At 36.3% G+C, this 21,726-nt stretch overlaps 1 protein-coding gene across 1 annotated transcript in view; it reads right to left on the reverse strand.

Moving 5' to 3' along the window:
• The window catches only part of ANKRD31 (ankyrin repeat domain 31), a 151,290-nt gene that overhangs the window by 97,070 nt on the left and 32,494 nt on the right, over positions 1 to 21,726 (reverse strand). The window contains 4 exon segments of the mRNA XM_059416379.1: positions 2,242 to 2,397; positions 7,477 to 7,586; positions 9,721 to 9,989; positions 12,101 to 12,655. Of these exon segments, the coding sequence (XP_059272362.1) occupies positions 2,242 to 2,397; positions 7,477 to 7,586; positions 9,721 to 9,989; positions 12,101 to 12,655 (1,090 nt within the window).

Genomic DNA, 21,726 nt, shown 5'->3' on the forward strand with positions numbered 1-21,726 from the left:
TAGAGGGCACGGATTGCATGGAGCACTGGGTGTGGTGCAAAAATAATGAATACTGTTATGCTGAAAATAAAAAATAAATTAAAAAATTTAAAAAAATCATAATATTCCTTATAGGCTCTAACATAGCAATTGTTAACACCCACAGAGGTATAAGTGCATGCTTTTCTGTGTTATACAGTCCTCAACAATGTGGCCTCTCATTTTTATGTTTTTATCTGTCTCTTGCCTTGCTGTTAAGCTTCTTGCTATTATCAATATCTTGGACTGTGCCAGCCTTTCCTTTCAGTTCTAATGTGCCACAGGCTTAGGAGTCAGATAGAATTCTTTGTAAAATAATGCTCAAGGCATTGGTTTGAGAGGGTTTTAGCAAAGAAGCTTTATGAGATCTGTTTTTGGGTATTCAGTTTCTTCAGCCTACTTTCTGGTTTCACCCTTGTTTTTTTGATAGGTAAAGAACGATTGCATCATTTTGCTTTTTTTTTTTAATCAAAGACAAAGATATCATAAAATGTAAATGAGGATTTACAATGCAATTGTTACCTATGACAAGACCATCGGTCTGTTATTATAACATCTTATTAATTTCTCAAAAGGCACTTACCCTTTCTTGGACTGTATCACAGAATACAGCCAAACTTTTCTAGTATACATATCTTTCTGTTTTTACAATATCTGGCATATGGGGCATACTGTAAAAGCTGACTACAGTGAACTGGTATATTACATGAAGGTCATATATCTCTTACCAGTAGTTCCTGAACTTCACTGAGAATACAAATCATCTGAGGAAATATGTTAAAATGCGGATTTCAAGGTTTCAACCTACAGATTTCAAAGATTTTATTTATTTATTTGACAGACAGCATTAACCTACAGATTTTAATTGCGAGACTGTGTGTATGTATGTATGTGTGTGTGTGTGCATGTGTGTGTTTTGGAGGGTGAAATAAACATTTTAAACAAATTGCATTTTAAACAAACATTGCAGGTGACTCTGATGAAAATGGTTGTAGTCAAGTCTTTAAAAACAGTACCCTCTGCAATTTTATAAGATGGAATAGCCAGATATAAAGATAGGAGCTAAGATGCCAAGTGAGAAGGAAAAGTAGAGAACAGGAGAGTTCAAAAAGACAGGAAAGTATGTTAAGGATAAAGAATTCATTAAGGTCACAGAAGTATCTGGGGCAGTGAGGAGAACGTGCAAAATAAATGGCTGAAGACAAGCAGAGAAGAGACACCAAGGAAGTTAACAATGGCACAGAAAAGGGCTAATGAAAAGATATATGTTATGAGATTCTTGAGAAGTCCATAAAGTAAAGTTAGAGCTACTACTGAACTTAAGGAGCAGATAGAGACAAATAGCAAGTACCACACATTTTGTAAGGAAGCAAGTGCTCTGGTTAGCAAGTGACGTAGGTGGTTCACTTAGGTATGGGATTTAGAGTAACATCCTGTTAAAACTCTGATTATCATATAAATCCAGGCTTTGCTAAAGTAAGTGTAATCACCTGTTTGTCCATGGACTATCCTGTTCATCCCTGTGCATCATAAGACTTTTCACACTGCTTCATAAACTGAAAAAGTCTAGAAACACTAGTAAAATTATGGATACATAAAGGCACTACCCAGAGTACCCTAGTGTTGCTAAGTGCCTTGTACTTAAGTGTCCTTAAGGAATCTTTCTTGTCCAGGAGAATAAGACAATTGAAAAAGACAATACTAGAGATCCAGCCTTGCAGAAAGAATGTTCTGAGCTCCCTGTCCCACCCCTTCTACCTTGTACTCTGTTCTCTCCATATCCCTGGCCATTGGTCCTGCTGTACATCTACCATGTTATCTTGGTATCCCCCATAGCTCACCATACCATCAGCTTCTTTCAGCTTTTGAGCTCACTTCTCTTCCATTGAAAGTTGAGTCTCACAGTAACAATGCCCATGCAAAGCCAGCAAGTCAGCCACAGGAACAGCATCATTCTGTGGAAGGCCACTGCACCTGGCCCACCTGGTAGGCCTTGGCAGGCATAATCTTTGAAGGTGAAATACAATGTCCTTCTCCCTCCCTCCTCATCTTACCACTTTCCTGGGAGAAGATGGTGATGAACTACCTAAGCAGAAAAATCACCTGGAAGCTTTCTGTTTGAGACTTGCCTTACACCCACCCACATTGTCATACTTTCATAGGAGTGACTAAGCAGAAACTACAAACCACTCTCAAGATAATTGTGTGGTAACCCCAACTTACCAGCATAACTTGGCTGATTAACACTTCCTCCTTTCATTATATAATGACGAACAAGATCAATGTCATTATGCAGAGCAGCCTGATATAGTAAGTTCTCTCCAAAGATGTTTCTACGGTTAATGCTAGACAGAGATATTTCATTCCTCTTCATTTTTTCTGAAAGGAGGGGATAAACAAAAGAGAACAAAAAGTAATAATCCCTTTTTGAAAACCAGGAAGAATACAGGTAATAGAGTGAATCCAGTCAACATTCTGGAATTGTATTATAAGAGTACTTCATCCATAAACCCAACTATTATGTTATCTACATGCAAAAAGATAAAAGGAAAAATGTCATTAGTTTGAAAATACTTGCAGTATATTATAAATCATGTAAGCAGTTTATGTTTATTGAAACCCCATGAAAGTGCATACATGAGAAGACTAACAGATTACCTTCTTAAAAGTTCTGGTGAAAATGATTATTTAAATCTAGAATTAGATTGTCATTAAACCCAACAAGATACTATAGTGCCAAAATGTGATACAACACCATGAGGAGAAAATCTCAGACATACACAAGGAAGATACAGAAATTAAACACAATGAGGCCAGTAAAGGAAATGTTAAATTTCTTTCTTTGCTACAAATAGTTGTTCCAAAATTAAATAAAGATACATGATCTTGATCTATATAATAGTTTTATTTCCTAAGCCAGGTAATAGACAATTAAAATAGATTCAGGTAATAGACAATTAAAATAGATTCCCAGGTTGTACATATCAGGTATTATTTCTTCACTGTCTCTCCTAAAATACTGATACTCAAAATCCTGTCAATTTTGATGGGTACTAGTTCATTTGGTTTTCCTGAATTTTAGAATAACTCTGATGATAGCTTTTATAATTTTGATCTAGCTAATCTGCTCCATCCTAAAATCTCACAAAAGTAACTGAGTACAGCAGCACATTAAAAAAAAAAGATTTTTATTTATTTATTTAACAGAGAGAGAGAGAGATCACAAGTAAGTGGAGAGGCAGGCAGAGAGAGAGGAGGAAGCAGGCTCTCCACTGAGCAGAGAGCCCAATGAGAGGCTCAATCCCAGGACCCCAGGATCATGACCTGAGCCAAAAGCAGAGGCTTAACCCAGTGAGCCACCCAGGCATCCCAGCAGCACACTTTTTAATGGATCACAATTTATCTGCTTTGTCTTTATTAGATTCCCTCCATTCAGTTCCACTGAAAAATAAACCAACTTCTGAACATTTGATCCTATCTTGTCCCACTCAAAACTACAAAGCATTCTGCTCCTACCAGATAAACTGTATTTACCAAAACAAAAGTAGTCTTTACTTCAAGATCTGTTTTTGCCAGTTGTACTTGCTAGTTATGTAATTTATTAAAAATAACAAATTAAGAATACAAAATTTTTCAATGAAAATGAAGATGGAGAAGACATTCACTTCCAATCACAACTTAATAATTGCCATAACTTGCCCTTCCATTGCAAACTAAAAAAACTAGACAAAATATATAGATTAAAAAAAAAAAAAACCTATATTAAGACACTGGAAAACAGGCAATTCAGATCTATGACTCCTTCCAGAGAAGGGAAACAACAGACTGAGCTGTCTGGAGGTACTTTACAGAATATAGAACAAGCATAGCAAGGTGAAGCTTCTGAGCTGAGGAAATAAATTTAAGTTCAGGAGGCTAGGGTGATTAGATTTTGCACAGTAGGGTACCAGAGATGAGGGAATAGGGACTCCTTTATCACTTTCTAAATACTACAGTGCTCATACACAGGTTGAGGCTTCATGAGGCTGGGTAAGAACAACTACCCAAGAACTATAAAACAACAATCCTGAGAGATCACACCAGCGGGGAAACATGTACATTCCTGACAGCCGGAGAAGAGTGACCCTGGTAACATCGAGAGCATTAGTAGAGACGCTTAACAGGTCATGTCTTAGTAAAAGGGGCTAAACTAGCTGTAGAACCTACACCAAACCTGCCTAATAAGGTTTTTTAAAAAGTTTTGAAAGGATCAATCTGATCTTCAAGTAACTTGGGCAAAAACAAAATACAGTATTTTTAGAATATATAGAGACATTCAATAACATGTTGTTGCATATGGATATCTAATTATTCTTCTCCACAAAAAGCCTTGTGCCTTTGTCAAAACTCAGGATTTATTTCGGAACTCAGTACATTACATTACATTGATCTGTTTCCCTATCTTGATGGAAATGTCATGCTATTTTGATTACTATAGCCATATCATTTTTTTGGTTTTGTTTTGGGAGAGAAAGAGAATGTGCACATGTGAATGGGGAAAGGGAGAAGGGACAGGGGTAGAGGGAGAGAGAGAATCCCAAGCAGGCTCTACATCAAACACAGCCATCTCAACAACCCTGAGATCATGCATGACCTGAACTGAAATCAAGAGCCAGATGCATAACCAACTGAGCCACCCAGGAGTGTCCAGAATAAATCCCTTAAGTAGAATTGCCAATTCAAGAATTGTGACTTAAAAGTTTGAAGAATGTAAATAAACTGCCCAGTGAAAAGACTGAACAGGGACACTTGGGTGGCTCAGTCAGTTAAGTGTCTCAGTCTTAGTTTCAACTCAGGTCATGATCTCAGGGTCTGGAGATTGAGCTCTGCATCAGGCTTCGTGCTCAGTGCAGAGTCTGCTTGTCCCTCTCCTTCTAGTCTTCCCCCTATTTTCTCTATGTTGAATAAATTTAAAAAATCTTTAAAAAATAAGACTGAATAAACTTACAGTATTACCAAGAAAATAAGAGAATGCTTACTTTTTCCATATTATTACCACTAGGAATTCTCAAATGTTTAAACCTTTGACATTCTCTTAGTGAACACTGTACTTCCTAATTTACATTTTTTAAATCATAAATGAGATGCTAATCCTTTCAATTATTTTTTTTAAAGATTTTATTTATTTATTTATTTATTTGGGAGAGAGAGTGTGTGCATGCAAGCAGGGGGAGGGGCAGAGGGAGAAGGAATGAGTGGCAGAGAATCTCAAGCAGACTTGGAGGTGAGCAAGGAGCCTGATGCAGGGCTGGATCTCAACACCCTGAGATCATGACCTCAGGCAAAACCAAGAGTCAGATGCTTAACTGACTGAGCCAACTAGGTGTTTATATTATATATAAGTTATTTATATATATGTATATTTTTTTCCCCTGTGAACTGCTTGTTCGTGTTCCCGACTCATTTTTTGTTATATTTATTGTTTTCTAAGAGCTCTCTGCAAGTTAATGCAATTAACCCCTGCTATGTGTTATTAATATTTCTTCTGTGTTCAATGTTTGATTTTCTTTAGGATATTTTCCATGCAATCTTTTTAAAAATATGTGTAGTCAATTTTATCATTCTTTTCTCTCCTGGCTTCTGGGTTTGTCACTCTTTAAGAAGGTATTTCCTCCTCAGAGATTACAAATATAATTCATTTATGTTTTCTTCTAGTATTTTTTTTTCAGTTAGTCTTTGGCCAAAATGGAATTAAATTTAGTATATGGAATGTTATAGATATCCATCCAAAATTTGTTTATGTTTTTACTATTTACTGCTTGGTCCTTTTTTTTGCTACCAATTTGAGATGCCATCTTTATTATATACCTTCCCCCAAATTCACACTGTATCAGGCTTCTACATTTAAACTCAATTATGTTTCATCAATTTATTTGTCTATTCCTGTGCCTGTACCCAATTATTTTAATCTATATGGCTTTCTAATTGCTTTCATATTATGTACAGCAGGTTCTTGTCTCTCCAGTCTCCCTGTGCTTTTATTTTTCAGAATTTTCTAGGCTAGTCTTTCATGTTTAGTATCATTGTATAACATTCTCATAATTAATCTCCAGCTTTATAAAGCAAAACAAAACAAAACAATTAGCAAATAAACAAAAATCTGTTTTTGATTGAGCTCTCACACATTTATAGAGTAATTTCAATTAGGGAGATAAATTTCTTACATGAATATTTATGGTCAAGAGTAAGATTCTTCTTTCTATTTATTCAAGTCTCTCTCTTTTTTTTTAAAGTCCCTCCGTGGAATCTTCAACTCTTTTCTTATAGGCAAGGCACATTTCTTATTAGGTGTAGAGCAGGTATTTTCTCTTCATTATAGTTATTTTAAATGGGACTTTCTCCTTTATTTTTCTAACTGGGCAATACTTACACGTATGAAAGATATTTATGTCTTGTTTCAGTTCACTGAATTTTTAAAATATTTTATCTGGAAAAAACTTCAGACTTACAAAAAAGTTATAAAAAGAGAACAAAAGATTCACCCATTATTAGTATTCTTCTATCTGTTTATATCATTCTATCTCCCTTTTCATATAAATATATGCATGCACACAGACATAAATATAAATAATAACTTAAACACACTCTGCCCCTTTACTCACTAATACTTAAGTGTGTATTTTCCAAAAACAAGGACATTCTCTTAAATAACCAAATTATTATTAAATTTAGGAAATTTAACAATGGTATCTTATTATTTAACCTACAGTGCATATTTTAATTTTGCCAATTGTACCCTTATTGTATCTTTTCTTTTTAAGATTTTATTTATTTATTTGACACACAGAGATCGCAAGTAGGTGGAAGGGCAGGCAGAGAGAGAGAGAGAGAGAGAGGAGGAAGCAGGCTCCCCGCTGAGCAGAGAGCTCAATGTGGGGCTTGATCCCAGGACCCTGAGATCATTACCTGAGCCGAAGGCAGAGGCTTTAACCCACTGGGTCACCCAGGTGCCCCCACCTTATTATATCCTAACCAGTCTTTCTACAGTCTTATGGTTTCTCATAGTTTCTTAGGTTATTCTTTGGGGTTTTATAGGAACAGAGAAATAACACCAAAGAGTAATAATAATTTTGCCTTATCTTTTCCTCTATTCCTCTTAGTATGATTTCTCAAAGCCTTATGCTACATTGGTCACACCACAAATAGATCACATATCTAAATTTGAAAAGGGTTCTGTAACTCTTCTCTCCAAATAGAAGTATAGAAAAAATACCAGCTAATAAGCCAGTAGTTCATGACCAAGTCCTAGTTAAACAATGAGCTGTGCAATGCTGGGAAAAATCTTCAACCTCTATGAACTTCCTCATCAGTAAAATGAGAAAGTCGAGATAGATAATCTCTAACTCCTTTTCAGTACCAGAATTCTATGTCTGTAAGTTACTTAATTAAAAAAAAATTAAGAAATCAAATATGCCTCACCACTTTTTCCAGCAAGTTTTTTGTTTCTCTGCATCTGTTCTCCACTTTTGAGTCTGGTTGAATGCATATTCCTCCCTTTACCTTTAATCATTAAAGCAGGATCCTGAATTCTTGAAAAAGAAATGTGTTTTTAAAATTACTATCATGCTCTCTACAACCATCCATAGAGAATCATATTAAATTTTTACCGAGTTTTTAAAACTGAAAGGTATTTTACTGAGTTGCTATCAAAGAGCATGGCACTTTAAAATATGGAGATGGCTCCTGAGTAAACTGCAGGTAATTCTGTGACAAGCCTGCCGATTTTGGTGGTTTCTAGCTTTTTCTTTGTGCCACCTTGGGGTTTCTTTCCTGTAGGAGCAGTCACCTTTACAAGTATTCGGAGTCTCTTGCCCCTCATACCCTAAACCGCCATGCCACTATCTATTCACCTTCTAGGGACAAAGTGATAGGCTCTTTCAAGAAAATGGGACTTGCCATGTGGGATTACACTGATCAAACACTGCAAAATACTGGAATAAAAACAGACACATAGCTGAATGGAATACTGTAGAGTCAGAAAATAAACTTATGTATAGATGGCTAATAAACTTACAATAAAGGAGCCAAAAATATACAATGAAGAAAGGACAATCTTTTTAATAAATGATGTTTGGGAAACTGGATAGCCACATGTAAAACAATGAGATTGGGCCTCAATCTTACATAACACACAAAAATCAATTCAAAATGAGTTAAAGACTTCATTGTAAGACCTGAAATCATAAAACTCATAGAAACAAAACACAGTGGGTAGGCACCTTGACATTGGTCTGGACAATCATATTTTGGCTTTGGCACCAGAAGCAAAGGCAACAAAAAAGCAAGAATGAAAAACCAGGGCTAATCAAACTAAAAAGTTTCTGCATGGAAAAGAACACCATCAATAAAATTAAAAGGCAGCCTACTGAATGGGAGAAAATATTTGCAAATCATATACCTGATAAGGGGTTAATATTCAAAATATATAAGGAACTCATAAAACTCAATAACAAATTAAGCAAACAATCCAATTCAAATATGGAAGAGGAACTAAAATGACATTTGCTCAAATGGCCAACAGGTACATGAAAAGGTGCTCAACATCACTAATCAGCAGGAAAATGCAAATAAAAACCACAGTAAGGTATCACCTCATACATGTTAAAATGGCTACATTAAAAAGACAGGAAAGAACAAGTGTTGCTGAGGATGTGAAGAAAAAAGAACCTCTGTGCATTGTAAACTGGTGAGGACACTATGGAAAACAGGATAAAAGATCCTCACAAAACCAAAAATAGAACTACCATATGAGACAGCATTTCTACTTCTGGATATTTAGACAAGGAAATAAAATTACTATCTTGAAAAGATATCTGCACCTGTGTCCACTGCAGCTTTATTTATGATAGCCAAGACATGGAAACAACTTAAGTATCCATTGATGGATAAATGGATAAAGAAAAGTGGTGTATACACACACACACAAACACACTCACACACAGACACATATACATACATACACATACAATAGATTATTGTGTGTACATATACATACATACACATACACACATAATAGATTATTATTCAGCCATAAAAAAGGAAATCCTGCTATTTGTGACAATGTGGAAGGCTCTAAAGGGAATTATGCTAAGTGAAATAAGTCAGACAGAGAAACACAAAAACTATATGATCTTATATGTGGCATCTCAAACAAAACAACCTAAACTCATAGATACAGAGAACAGATTGATGGTGTCCAGAAGCAGAGAGGTGGGGAGTGAGTGAAATAAGTGAAAGTGATTAAAACGTACAAACTTCCACCTATAAGATAAGTCCTGGGGATAGAACATACATGGTAGTACTGTATTGCATAGCTGGAAGTCATGGAGGGAGTAAATCTTAGAAATTCTCATGACAAGAAAAGAAAATTCTGTAACTATGTGATGATGGATGCTAATCAAACTTAATTTAAAAAAGAAAGAATGGAAATTAGAATTAGGTTGAAATCCAACAAATCTCTCTTAACTTGTCTTCTTAAAAAAAAAAAAGTAGAAGAGTTTTCTGGGTTAAAAAAATTAACTGTACAGTAAATAAGGCAACAACACTGAAAAACAAAGCTCTTCACTTAGGGGTAACTGTGCATTGACTCTAGTGTCACAAGCATAGAATTATCTATAAGGTCTACAGCATATCTAAAGAGAAAGATGTAATTTGGGAGTATACCTGAAATTCTTAGTTGAAGAGATATTACTTATTTGATCCTCACTGACAATAATCTTTGGTAAAATCTTTTCTGGCATATTATACAAGTCATCTGTGTGCTTTGCATCTCTGCCTGCTTTTAGTCTGGATGATCTCCTTAACACACATGGAGTATCCTGGCCAGATTTATTTTCCACTGAATTTGAATTTCCTTTATTATGCATTGGATCACATGAGGTGACATTTTGATGAACCAAAGTTTGCAGCCCAAAGTTTGGATCCTCTAGAGTCTGTAATAAGATGCAAATACACAAAAAACTTTAACAATGTAAAAAATTTTAAATGAGAAGAAATTAAGTTTTATCTTGTTCTTTGATTATAAAAAAATGCCTCTTATAATATGAAAGTACAAAAATTCACAGACCACATAATGAAAATTTAATAATATAATAAAAGCCAAAGCGGATTTAAAAGTCTAAGATAAGAAGAGCATAAGTAAAAATTATTCCTATCAATATTCATCCTTAAAATTCAAGGGCAAAACTAAGGTTACTCTGGATGCTTTAACTTCACAGGAAACAGGCAGCAAAAAATGACATATAAAAAAAGTAAAAATGTCATACTAGACCAGAGCAATGTTCTACTCAGCCCAGTGGTTATTGTTTTACAGTAGGAAGTTCGTATTTTGTGGGACAAAATTGTATATAACCCCCATTATATTGACTTTAAAAGGTTACCAGTAAGTCACGAATGACTCTAACTTTCCCTTAATAATCCATTATAGATTTAACTTTCATGAAGATACATGTATTTTTACACATATCATGTAAACCTTTCTAGAGCTCATTTATATATACAGCTTGCAAAGCTTTTTAGTGTACCAAATTCTGTATTTTTATTATGGTTGAATAAAAGGGTATTTAATTTGTTCTCAATCTCTTTTTTACTTTTAAAAGGGTTCCTTTTTTTGAATACTTGCTAAATTCATGCTCACTCTATTAATACCCATCAGTTATAATCTCTTACATTTTACTTATAGTACCTCTTTTCAGATTAGGATACTGGAATGTTTAATTTAATCTTCATGCCCTATCCCCATGATTATTAGTTTTTTTTTCTGGATTTTTAAAAAGTTTATTTTGTCTGTTTTGAGATGTTTTCTATGAGAATTTCATGCAGTATTATGCCAGGTATGTATTTTACAACATGAACTTAGTAACGTGTTATTCAAATTGTCCCAAGAATGTTCATAAAAGTAGTCTGGTTATAGCCAAAAGAAAAAAAAAGAGAAGAAATAAAAAAATAAAATGACTATCATTAGTGAATTAGTTAAATAAATTATATTTATATAATATACGTATACCCACACACAAAATATCCACATAGTGGAATAGTATTCAGCAAGTAAAAAGATTTTAGTATGCTACATTCACTGACACAGATAACCAAGATGTATAATCAAATTTTAAAAAGCTGCAAAATGTCAACTATACTTTCATAAAAAATATTTTTAAAAGTTGCAAAGTATTATGTATAATATGGTCTTACTTATACAGAATAAACTTACATAGAATATGCATAGAAAAAATTAGAGACAGATAAGCCAAACTGTTAATAGTGATTAACTCTGAAATATGGAATTGTGGGGGACATTTTCAAAAATTGTATTATTATGTATATTGCTGTAATGTTTGATTTTTTTAAATAATGAGGGTGTATTACTATTATAGTCAGGGGAAAAAAATAAGACTCCTTTAAAAAGGAAAAAAAAACTGTCAACATAAAAAGAGACTTGGCTAGTGGTAGCCCACTGCAGGGTCTCCAGGCATAATACTGCAGGAATTCTAAACCTCAGGAACTTTGCTACCTGACAGTAGCCTCAGATGTAGATTGCAAAATTCTGCTGAAGCCAGGCATAACTTCTCCTTCTCCTGGAAGCCCAACCACATATACTCTATCCTCAACTAGAAATTAATGTGGGGTATCTCATCTCTACTCTACACTAGGTAGGCATAGCAATTCTGTGAGCTAACAGGAAAAAAATCTGGTAGATAATTATTTCCTTCCTATACACAAGCAATCTAATAATAAGTCTCAGGTCTTTGATGAGAAACTTAACTACTTCAACATTTAAATCCCTTGAAAACTCTACCCTGGAATCTCTAGAAAGATCAGCTTCAAACTGAAAAAGCATCTTTTGGGTGTTGAAATTTGGGAAGAAGATCTGAATTTAAGATAAAGTATATGGGCAATGAAGACTTGGCAAAAGTCACTAGAAAAGGCAAAATCAGAGACTCACAGTTGCAATTACATGCTGCAGTGAAAGATGCTTGTCCTGCAGCTCCCCTGACTTGGAATCTTGTTCAAAGGGTGGAGCAGAACGAAGAGACTCAAAATTCACCTCTGTTATTTGTGTACAATCTTCACTGGTCTGAGACATCTTGGGCTCCACTCCTGAATATTCATTTCCAGCACTGAGACTGCTGTCTCCCCCTTTTCTGTAACAGATGGATCCCACGTTGCCTTCTGATGATGTGTTTATGGCTGCTAACAACTCAGCTGGCAAGGCATCATCCTTTGTATTTTCTAGGAAATCTTTGGAACATGTCAAGGATATGGATATGGAACTTGGAGAGTTGCTCAATGAGATGTCCAACTCTTTAGGTTCAAAATCACTCATTACTTCAAACAGTCTTTCTTCCTGAGCCATTTCTGGTGATGTGAGTAACCTTTCTAAGGCAGACACAAATGTCTTAAGAGAACTTTCTTCATCCTTGGTTTCTTCAGAATTCATGGTCAATGTGGCTTCCTTTCCAGATTTAGAAAACTTACTTGGTCCTGCTAAGATCTCTGGCTCTACTAACAGCTTCTCCTTTACAACCACCACATCAGATACTTCAGCAGTAGTACCAGACAAAAAGCTAATTTCAGGAGCATTTCTGTCTGTGCTTAGTTCCTGCATATTCCAAATAGAAATTCCATCATTATAGCATATGCTAAAAATTAAAATTAAAACTTCATAGTTTTCTAGTTTATCATCTTGGTAAATTACCACTAAAGAGTTTTATCAATTTTCTTCCCCTTCCATAAAAAAAACTCTTTACTAATTTCCTGTACCAAATTACTAATGATTCTGAATACATGGCTAAACATTCACAGTGGACCAAGAGCAAAATTGGCTGGGTCATATTAGCGATTCCAATTATCTATTCAACTAAGTTTAAATTATTTGTGCAAAGAGAAGAGGCAGAGATGACATGAATAGTTAGATTAGTAGCTAATCTCAAACGTCATTGCAGGTAATGACTGTAAAATTCTCTCTTGGGGTGCCTGTGTGGCTCAGTTAAGCATCTGACACTTGATCTCAGGTTCATAAGTTCAAGCCCCCTGCTGGACTCGACACTGGGCGCACAGCGAAAGGAAGGAAGGAAGGAAAAAAATTTAAAAATCACTACTGAATTTTATAAAAATCATTAATCAAGAATAAAATTGGTATAGTTTCACCTTCTTTTTGTTCCCCATCTCTGTATCACTATGTAACTGTGAAGTAAAAAGGCCAAAGGAAAGAAGATCAGAGGGGGAAAAGAAGAAAACTAAAGATACAACTCTATGTAAGTATTACAAGCCTTAGCTATAAATCAATGGTTCTGCATTACAGTTAATTTAAACAGGTAACACAAAACTTACTTTTATAAATGACTATGACTTTTCAAAGACATCATCTTAATAGGTTATATATACCTCTTCTTCTAATTTTCCCAATGCTCAAAATATTATTAGACTCTATTTTCTGAAACTGCTTTCAAAAACCATTTACAAGCCATTCAAAAGAGTCTCAATACTTTGAAGACATTGGACATTTTTTTTTTACCATTAAAAACTGTTAATGTGCTGGGCACCTGGGTGGCTCAGGTTGTTAAGCGTCCAACTCTTGGTTTTCAGCTCAGGTTCTGATCTCATGGGTCCTAAGATCAAGCCCTGCACTGGGTCTGTGCTCAGTGGAATCTGCTTGGATATTCTCTCCCTCTGCCTTTTCTCCTACTTGTTCACACATGTGCATGCTCTCTCTTTCCAATAAATAAATAAAATCTTTTTTTAAAAAACCTGTTAATTTGCTTAACCTTAAATAACAGAGTGGGTTTCAATAATTTTTGGCAATTTCTAAACATCAAATCCATCTTCCATTGACACACCATTCTCAAAGAATGCACTGCAATCTGTAAGCTCTCTGGTATTCTGATTTAAGTAAGAGAAGGGAAAACCATTTTACTCTCCCCCTTCTTTCCACACCCGCCACCATTTATCTTCTTAAGCATACAGAGCTTAAGAAGACATATTTATTAGTAATGTAAAATATAATTTGTTCAGAAAGATAAAAGAAATCTAGGGAAAAAATCAAGAACCAAATTCTATCCATTCTTTATGTCATAGTCCTCCTATTTGTAGAACTTTCATCTACTAAATTCAAGGCCATATATGTAATAAAGTATATACATTGGATTCTGCCTTAAAGGAACTTAATTTCTAAATGAAGACTGAATATATAAGTACGTAAGATATTAAATATGTATAAATAGTATCAGAAACACTGTATAAAGTCAAATGAATGGCATAAACAAAAGATCCCAGTGTGTTATGGTTTTCTGGTGGCCGGGGGGGTAGGGCGGGGGACAGACAGCAAGCAGTGGAGGATTTTAACAATTGCTAGAAAAATGCCTGGTTAAACAAAGGTAACAAGGTTTCTTTACCACAAAACTTCTCAGAACATGTGCATTAAAATCTCTGAGGAAGGGCGCCTGGGTGGCTCAGTGGGTTAAGCCTCTACCTTCGGCTCAGGTCATGATCTCAGGGTCCTGGGATCCAGCCCCGAATCAGGCTCTCTGCTCAGCAGGGAGCCTGCTTCCTCCTCTATCTCTGCCTGCCTCTCTGCCAACTTGTGATCTCTCTCTGCCAAATAAATAAAATCTTAAAAAAACAAAAACAAAACAAAACAAAACAAAAAACCTCTGAGGAAACTTTAAGATAGAGTAATCTCCAAACTTCTTTGTTCACAAAGACCCTTTTTCTCAGAAGATCTATTAATGTCATAGGATGCAAGTGATCGAGAAATACTGATATAGTCAGTGAATAATGAACATTAAAGAGGGAGCAATTAACCTTGGTCAAGATCACCAGAGTCATCTGAGATAGATCCACAAAGGAAAAAGGACTTGAACCAGAAATTAAAGATTTGTGAAGGAGTTGAAGAAGGGAAGATACATATTAAGTACCAAGTAGGTACCAGACACCATGAACTATCATTGCTCTCAGTTCTCACAATAATCCTGTGAAATAGGTATTTCAATTGGTATTTTACACATGAAAATGGACATACTTGCCCCTGAAACACACACTTTCTGGTTCCATATTTTATGTTCTTTCCCTTGCTTTTTGGCTCCTGACTTGAACAAAGGCATGGAAGTAGTAATGTATAAGGTATACCTGAGATAAAAGAAGGTACAGGTATAGGTATGGTAAGGTTGACTTGGGGAGATCCTGGACTGTTTTGAGTCTGTTGTGGGCAGAGTCAGTCTTAAATTCCTCTAATTCCCCACAGCACCAAGGAGAAAGCAAAACCAAAAAAAGCACTCAATATGTGGTTACTGAATAACATCTGGAGGATGGGAAAGCAGTATCTAGCAGGAAATAGTAAATGAACTGTGGTAACAGACAAACCAACAGAAGGCATTTTTGCTACATCATCTCCACGATTAGTTTGATAATAAATTACATACTTCTCTTCTAGATACACAATAAGAGACTAATAATACTGGATATGAAACACAGATCAAGGTACATTCTAAGGAAGATGGTAGAGTAGAAGGACTCTAAGCTCACCTTATCCCACAGATTCAACACTGGTATAAATAATTCAGAAAATGACCCAATGACTGGAAGAACAAACTCATAGCTAAATAAAGAGAAGAGGACACAATGAAGAGGATAGGAAGGCCAGAGATGCAGTGGGGAGCTAAAAAGACCTGCAGGACCCTCCCTGGGAGGGAGAAACTCCATGTGGAGAGAGACAGGAGACAAACACACTATCACACTGAGGGGAAGACTGCTGGGAAAGACAAATTCCCATAACATTTGGCTTTGAAAACCAAAGGGGTTAAATTTCATAAGTTCTTACAACCAGTCGGACTTAAAACCTAGAACTTTAAAAATCAGCGAGCTTGGCCAGGAGGGTGAGAGGAAACAGTCCTTGTTTAAAGAGAGCACAAAAAACAACCTGCAGAGATATACCACAGAAGCAGCAGCTGGTAAAACACTTGTGGAGTAGGGAGGGAAATTTGTTTATTCATCTCAGAGCATGTGCTAAAGGTACAGGAATCCTTGGGAGACTTCTCTAGAAACAAAGGAGCTGGATGGCAGGTGCCATTTCACACCCTGTCCATGCCCCAGTCTAAATACATGGCCACGTGCAGGAACCAGTGGGATGCACTTCCTACCTAACTTGCTAGCAACATACCTCCTGCTCCTACAGATTTTGTGGATCCACCCCCTCCCAAAAGCTCTCTGCCAGAGCCCATCCAAAAAGGCACAAAAAGACTTCGAGTGCACGAGCAGCCCCAACAGGGGCCAGCACCACTCCAAAGTGACTCTTGCCCCAGGGAGAAGAAAAGACAAACCACATATACCAGTCTGAATGCAGCCCCGGCAGTGGGCTAGGAGCAGACTGCTGGTCTAACCGCAGGTACTGCCCACTAAGAAAAACCTCTAAGGGGACAACACAAGCAAAGTGCTATGCAGTTTGGTGATACTGTCTCTCTGGAAAATGTCTGGTCTGACTCAATTGTCCACCTCAGGGCGGCTCCAAACACTAACAATAGAGGGACCAAATAGTGCCCACAACAGATAAAGAGCACTGTTGCACACAACTGGACTGAAGAAAAAGGTGGCTCTGCCACAATAGCAAGGTGCACACAACACACACAGAAGACGCCCCTGACGGACCAGGTTCTGGAGAATGCTGCACTGCAGGACACTACAGGAACTCTTCTTCATAAAGCCACTGCTTTTAAGAGCAGGAGATGTAGCTGTTCTTCCTAACACAGAGAAACAGATGCAGAGAGCTGGACAAAATGAGGAGACACAAGAATGTGTCTCAAATGAAAGAAAAAGAAAAAAATCACAGAAAGAGAGCTAAATGAAACAGGTAAGTAATGTACCTGAGAGAGAATTTAAATAATGGTCATAAAGATACTCACAGAGAAATGAGTGGAAGACCTCAGTAAGACCCTTAACAGAGACAAAGAAAACATAAAGAAGACTCAATCAGAGATTAAGAACTTCACTGAAATTAAAAATACACTTAATGGAATAAACAGTAGACTACAGGAAGCAGAAGAACGGATCTGTGACCTGGAGGATAGAGTAATGGAAAGAATCAAGACACAAGGTGAGAGAAAAAAAATACAAAATGAAAACAGATTTAGGGGACTTGGCAACACTATCAAGCATAATAACACACTCATATTATAGGAATTCTGGAAGGAGAAGAGCAAGAAATGGGGGCAGAAAATTTACTTGAACAAATAATAGCCGAAAGCTTCCTGAATCTAGAAAAGGAAACAGAAATCCAGATTCAGAAGGCACAGACATCTGCCAACAAAATCAACCCAAGGAGGTACACACCAAGACATATAAAGTAATTAAAATAGCAAAAAGTAGTGATAAAGAATTTTAAAAGCAGCAAGAGAAAACAGTTACAAACAAGGGAAACCCCTTAAGACTATCAGCTGATTTTTCAGCAGGCCAGAAGAGAGTGGCATGATATAGTCAAAGTGTGGAAAGAAAAAAAACCTACAGCCAAGAATACCCTATACAGCAAGGCTATCATTCAGAAAAGGAGAGAGAAGAGTTTTCCAGAAAAACAAAGGTTAAAGGATTTTTATCACCACTAAACCAGCCCTACAAGAAATGTTAAAGGGGACTCTCAGTGGAAACAAAAGACCATAAAGAGAAGGAAACAAAGTAGAGAGCACACACACAGTAAAAATAAGTGTATCTGTAAAAATCAGTCAAGGGACTCACAAAATAGAAAGATGTAAAGTATGACACCGTATACCTAAAATACGTGGGGAGAGGAATAAAGAATGGGTTCAAGCTTAAGCAACCATTAACTTAATACAGACTGCTATATAAAGAAGATATTATATACAAACATAATGGTAACCACAAATAAAAAACCAGTGATACATATATAAAAAATAAAGAGAAAGGAATCCAAGTATATCACTAAGGAAAGCCGATTAATGGCGAGAGAAGAGAGCAAGAGAAGGAACAAAGAACTATAAAAGCAACCATAAAACAATAACAAAATGGAAATAAATACATATCTATTGATAATTACTTTGAATGTAAACAGACTAAAACATTTATCAAAAAACAGAGGGTGTCAGAATGGATAAAAAAAAACTAGACCCGTCTCTATCCTGCCTACAAGAGACTTGTTTCAGACCTAAAGACACATGCAGATTGAAAGTGTAGGGGAAAAAAAATGAAAAGAAAGTGAAGGAATGGAGAAGTACTTAACCACACAAATGAATGTGAACAAAAGTCCAGGGTAACAATACTTACATTGGAAAAAATAGACTTCATTATTTTTACAAATAGAATTTCATTGTCCTTTTATTTGAACAGCTCATAAGAAAACACTTCAATTTAAAATCAGTTAATTAACATATAGTGTATTATCAATTTGAGAGGTAGAGTTCAGTGATTCAGCAGTTCCATATAACACCCAATGCTCATTACATCATGTGCCTTCCTTAATGCCCACTACCCAGTTACCTCATCCCCTGACCCACCTCCCCTCCAGCAACCGCTGGTTTGTTTCCTATGATTAAAAGTCTCTTATGGGGGCGCCTGAGTGGCCTCTGCCTTCGGCTCAGGACATTATCCCAGGGTCCTGGGATCAAGCCCTGCATCGGGCCCTCTGCTCAGCCGGGAGCCTGCTTCCCTTCCTCTCTCTCTGCCTGCTTCTCTGCCTGCTTGCGATCTCTGTCCAAAAGAAAAAAAAAAAGTCTCTTATGGTTTGTCTCCCTCACTAGTTTTATCTTGTTTTATTTTTCCCTCCTTTCCTCTAACCTCCTCTGTTTTGTTTCTTAAATTCTACATATAAGTGAAATAATACGATAATTGTCTTCCTCTGATTGACTTATTTCACCTAGCATAATACCCTCTAGTTCCATCCATTTCTTGCAAATATACAATAGAATATTACTCAGCCATCACATTTAGGTTCTTAATTTTCAGTTTATTTTTGTGTGTGGTTTAAGAAAGTAGTCCAGTTTCATTCTTCTGCAAGCAACTGTTCAGTCTTCCCAACACTATTTGTTGAAGAGACTATTTCCCTTTCATATTTTTGCCTTCTTTGTCAAAGATCAACTGACCACATAAACACAGATTTATTTCTGGGCTCTCTGTTCTATGTTTCTGTTTTTGTGCCAGTACCATACTGCTTTGATTACAACAGATTTACAGTATAACTTGAAATCTGGGGTGGTGCTATTTCCAGCTTTGTTTTCCTTTTCAAGATTTCTTTGGAGATTTGGGATCTTTTGTGGTTCCATACAAATTTTTGGATTGTTTTTTCTAGTTCTGTGGAAAATATGTTGGTAAAATATGTGGAAAATATGTTTTGATAAGGATCGCATTAAATATGTAGATTGCTTTGGGTAGTATGGACATTTTAACAGTATTTGTTCTTCTTATCCATCAGTGTTGAATATCTTTCCATTTGTTTGTGTTGTCTTCAATTTACTTTATCAGTGTTTTATAGTTGTCAGCATATGTCTTTCACCTCCTTGGTTAGGCTTAATCCTCGGTATTTTATTGGTTTTGATGCAGGTGTAAATAGGATTTAAAAAAAAATTCTCTTTCTGCTGCCTCATTATTAGTATATGGAATGCAATTTCTGTATACTGATATTGTAACCTACAACTTTACTGAATTTATTTATCAGTTCTAGTAGTTTTTGGATGGTCTTTAGGATTTTCTAAATACAGTATCATGCCATCTGAAAACAGTGCAAGTTTTACTTCTTCCTCATAATTTGCATGACTTTTACTTTTTTTTGTCGTCTGAATGCTGAAGCAAGGAATTCCAATACTATGCAGAATAAATGTGCTGAGAGTGGACATGCTTGGCTTGTTCCTAACCCTGGGGAAAAGCTCTCAGTTCTTCCTCATTATGCATCATGTCAATATGGGTTTTCATATATAGGTTTTATTATGTTGAGGTATGTTCCCTCCAAACTTACTTTGTTGGGGATTTTTATCATGAATGGATGTTTGTCGGGTTTGGCAAGCAAACCGAGAGATGGCAAATGAAAAGATTACTCCAGACACCAAAGTAGGAGAAAGGAGAGGGCAACGGGACATGACACTCCAGTGGCGAAAGGTCTCAAGCCAAACTTTGCCTCCACTTTTATTTTGAGTTTTATCAATATACCACATGCAAGAAGGATATACCAAAATACCAAAACCAAGAAGGAATGTGTAGCTTCAAGATCAGGACAATAGGGATGCCTGGGTGGCTCAGTTGGTTAAGCAGCTGCCTTCGGCTCAGGTCATGATCCCAGCGTCCTGGGATCGAGTCCCACATCGGGCTCCTTGCTCGGCGGGGAGCCTGCTTCTCCCTCTGCCTCTGCCTGCCATTCTGTCTGCCTGTGCTCGCTCTCTCCCCTCTCTCTCTCTGATAAATAAATAAAATATTTTTTAAAAAAAAGATCAGGACAATAATATATGGGGCAGCAGGTGACAGAAGCAAGAAGCGCTTGTGACATATGAACAAGGCAAGGAGTTCGCGAAGCACATGACCACTGCAGGTACCTGAATTTCTTCAAACTTTAAACATTTGTTCCCTAGATGAGAACCTTAGGCACAGTAGGAATCTAGCCGCTTTCAGCCAAGAAACTTCAAAGAAGGCCCAGCATTCCAGGCACTCCTCCTTTGCTTTTCAATTAGTCTCATCCAGGGAGGTATATACAAGTCAGATTTTATCAATCCAGGCCCTGTGAATCCCCACATATGTGTACTCTGTCAAATGCTTTTTCTGCAACTACTGAAATGTTCATGTTTTTTACCCTTTTTCGTTGATATAATGTAGCATGTTAATTGTTTTGCGAATATTGAGTCACACCTGTATCTGGGAATACATCCCACTTGATTGTGGTAAACAGTTTTTTAATGTATTGTTAGGTTCAGCTTGCTAATACTTTGTTGAGGACTTTTACATCTATATTCATCAAAGAAATTGGCCTGCCATTCTCTTTTTTTGTGGTGTCTTTTTTGGTTTTGGTATCAGGGTAACACTGGCCTCACAGGATGAATTTGGAAACCTTCCTTCCTCTTCTGTTTTTTAGAACAGTTTGAGAATAAATATTGACTTTTTAAATGTTTGGTAGAATTCGCTTGTGAAGTCACATGATTCTGGACATTCTGCCATGGGGAGTTTTTCATTACTGATTCAGTTTCATTGCTGGTAATTGGTCTGTTCAAATTTTCTATTTCTTTATAATTCAGTTTTAGGAGATGATATGCTTCTAGGAATTTATCCATTTCTTCTAGGTTGTCCAATTTGTTGGCATATAATTTTTCATATTTTACAATCCTTTGTATTTCTATGGTGTTGGTTGTTATTTCTCCTCTTCCATTTCTGATTTTATTTGTATGAGTTCTCTCTCTTTCCCTGATGAGTTTGACTAAAGGTATTGACTAAAGGTTTATCAATTTCATTGTTCATTTCAAAGAACCAGCTCCTGGATTTATTGATCTGCTCTATTATTTTTTTAATTTCTATTCTGCTTATTTCTGCTCTAATCTTGCTATTTCTTTCCTTATCCTGCTTTTGGGGTTTGTTTGTTCTTCTTTTTCTTGCCCCTTAAGGGGTAAGTTTCGGTTATTTGAGATATTTTTCTTCTTGAGATACATCTGTATTGTTATAAACCTCCCTTTTAGACTGCCTTGCTGCATCCCAAAC

Source organism: Mustela nigripes, chromosome 12 (assembly GCF_022355385.1).
Source record: "Mustela nigripes isolate SB6536 chromosome 12, MUSNIG.SB6536, whole genome shotgun sequence".
In the NCBI taxonomy this organism is placed as follows: domain Eukaryota; kingdom Metazoa; phylum Chordata; class Mammalia; order Carnivora; family Mustelidae; genus Mustela; species Mustela nigripes.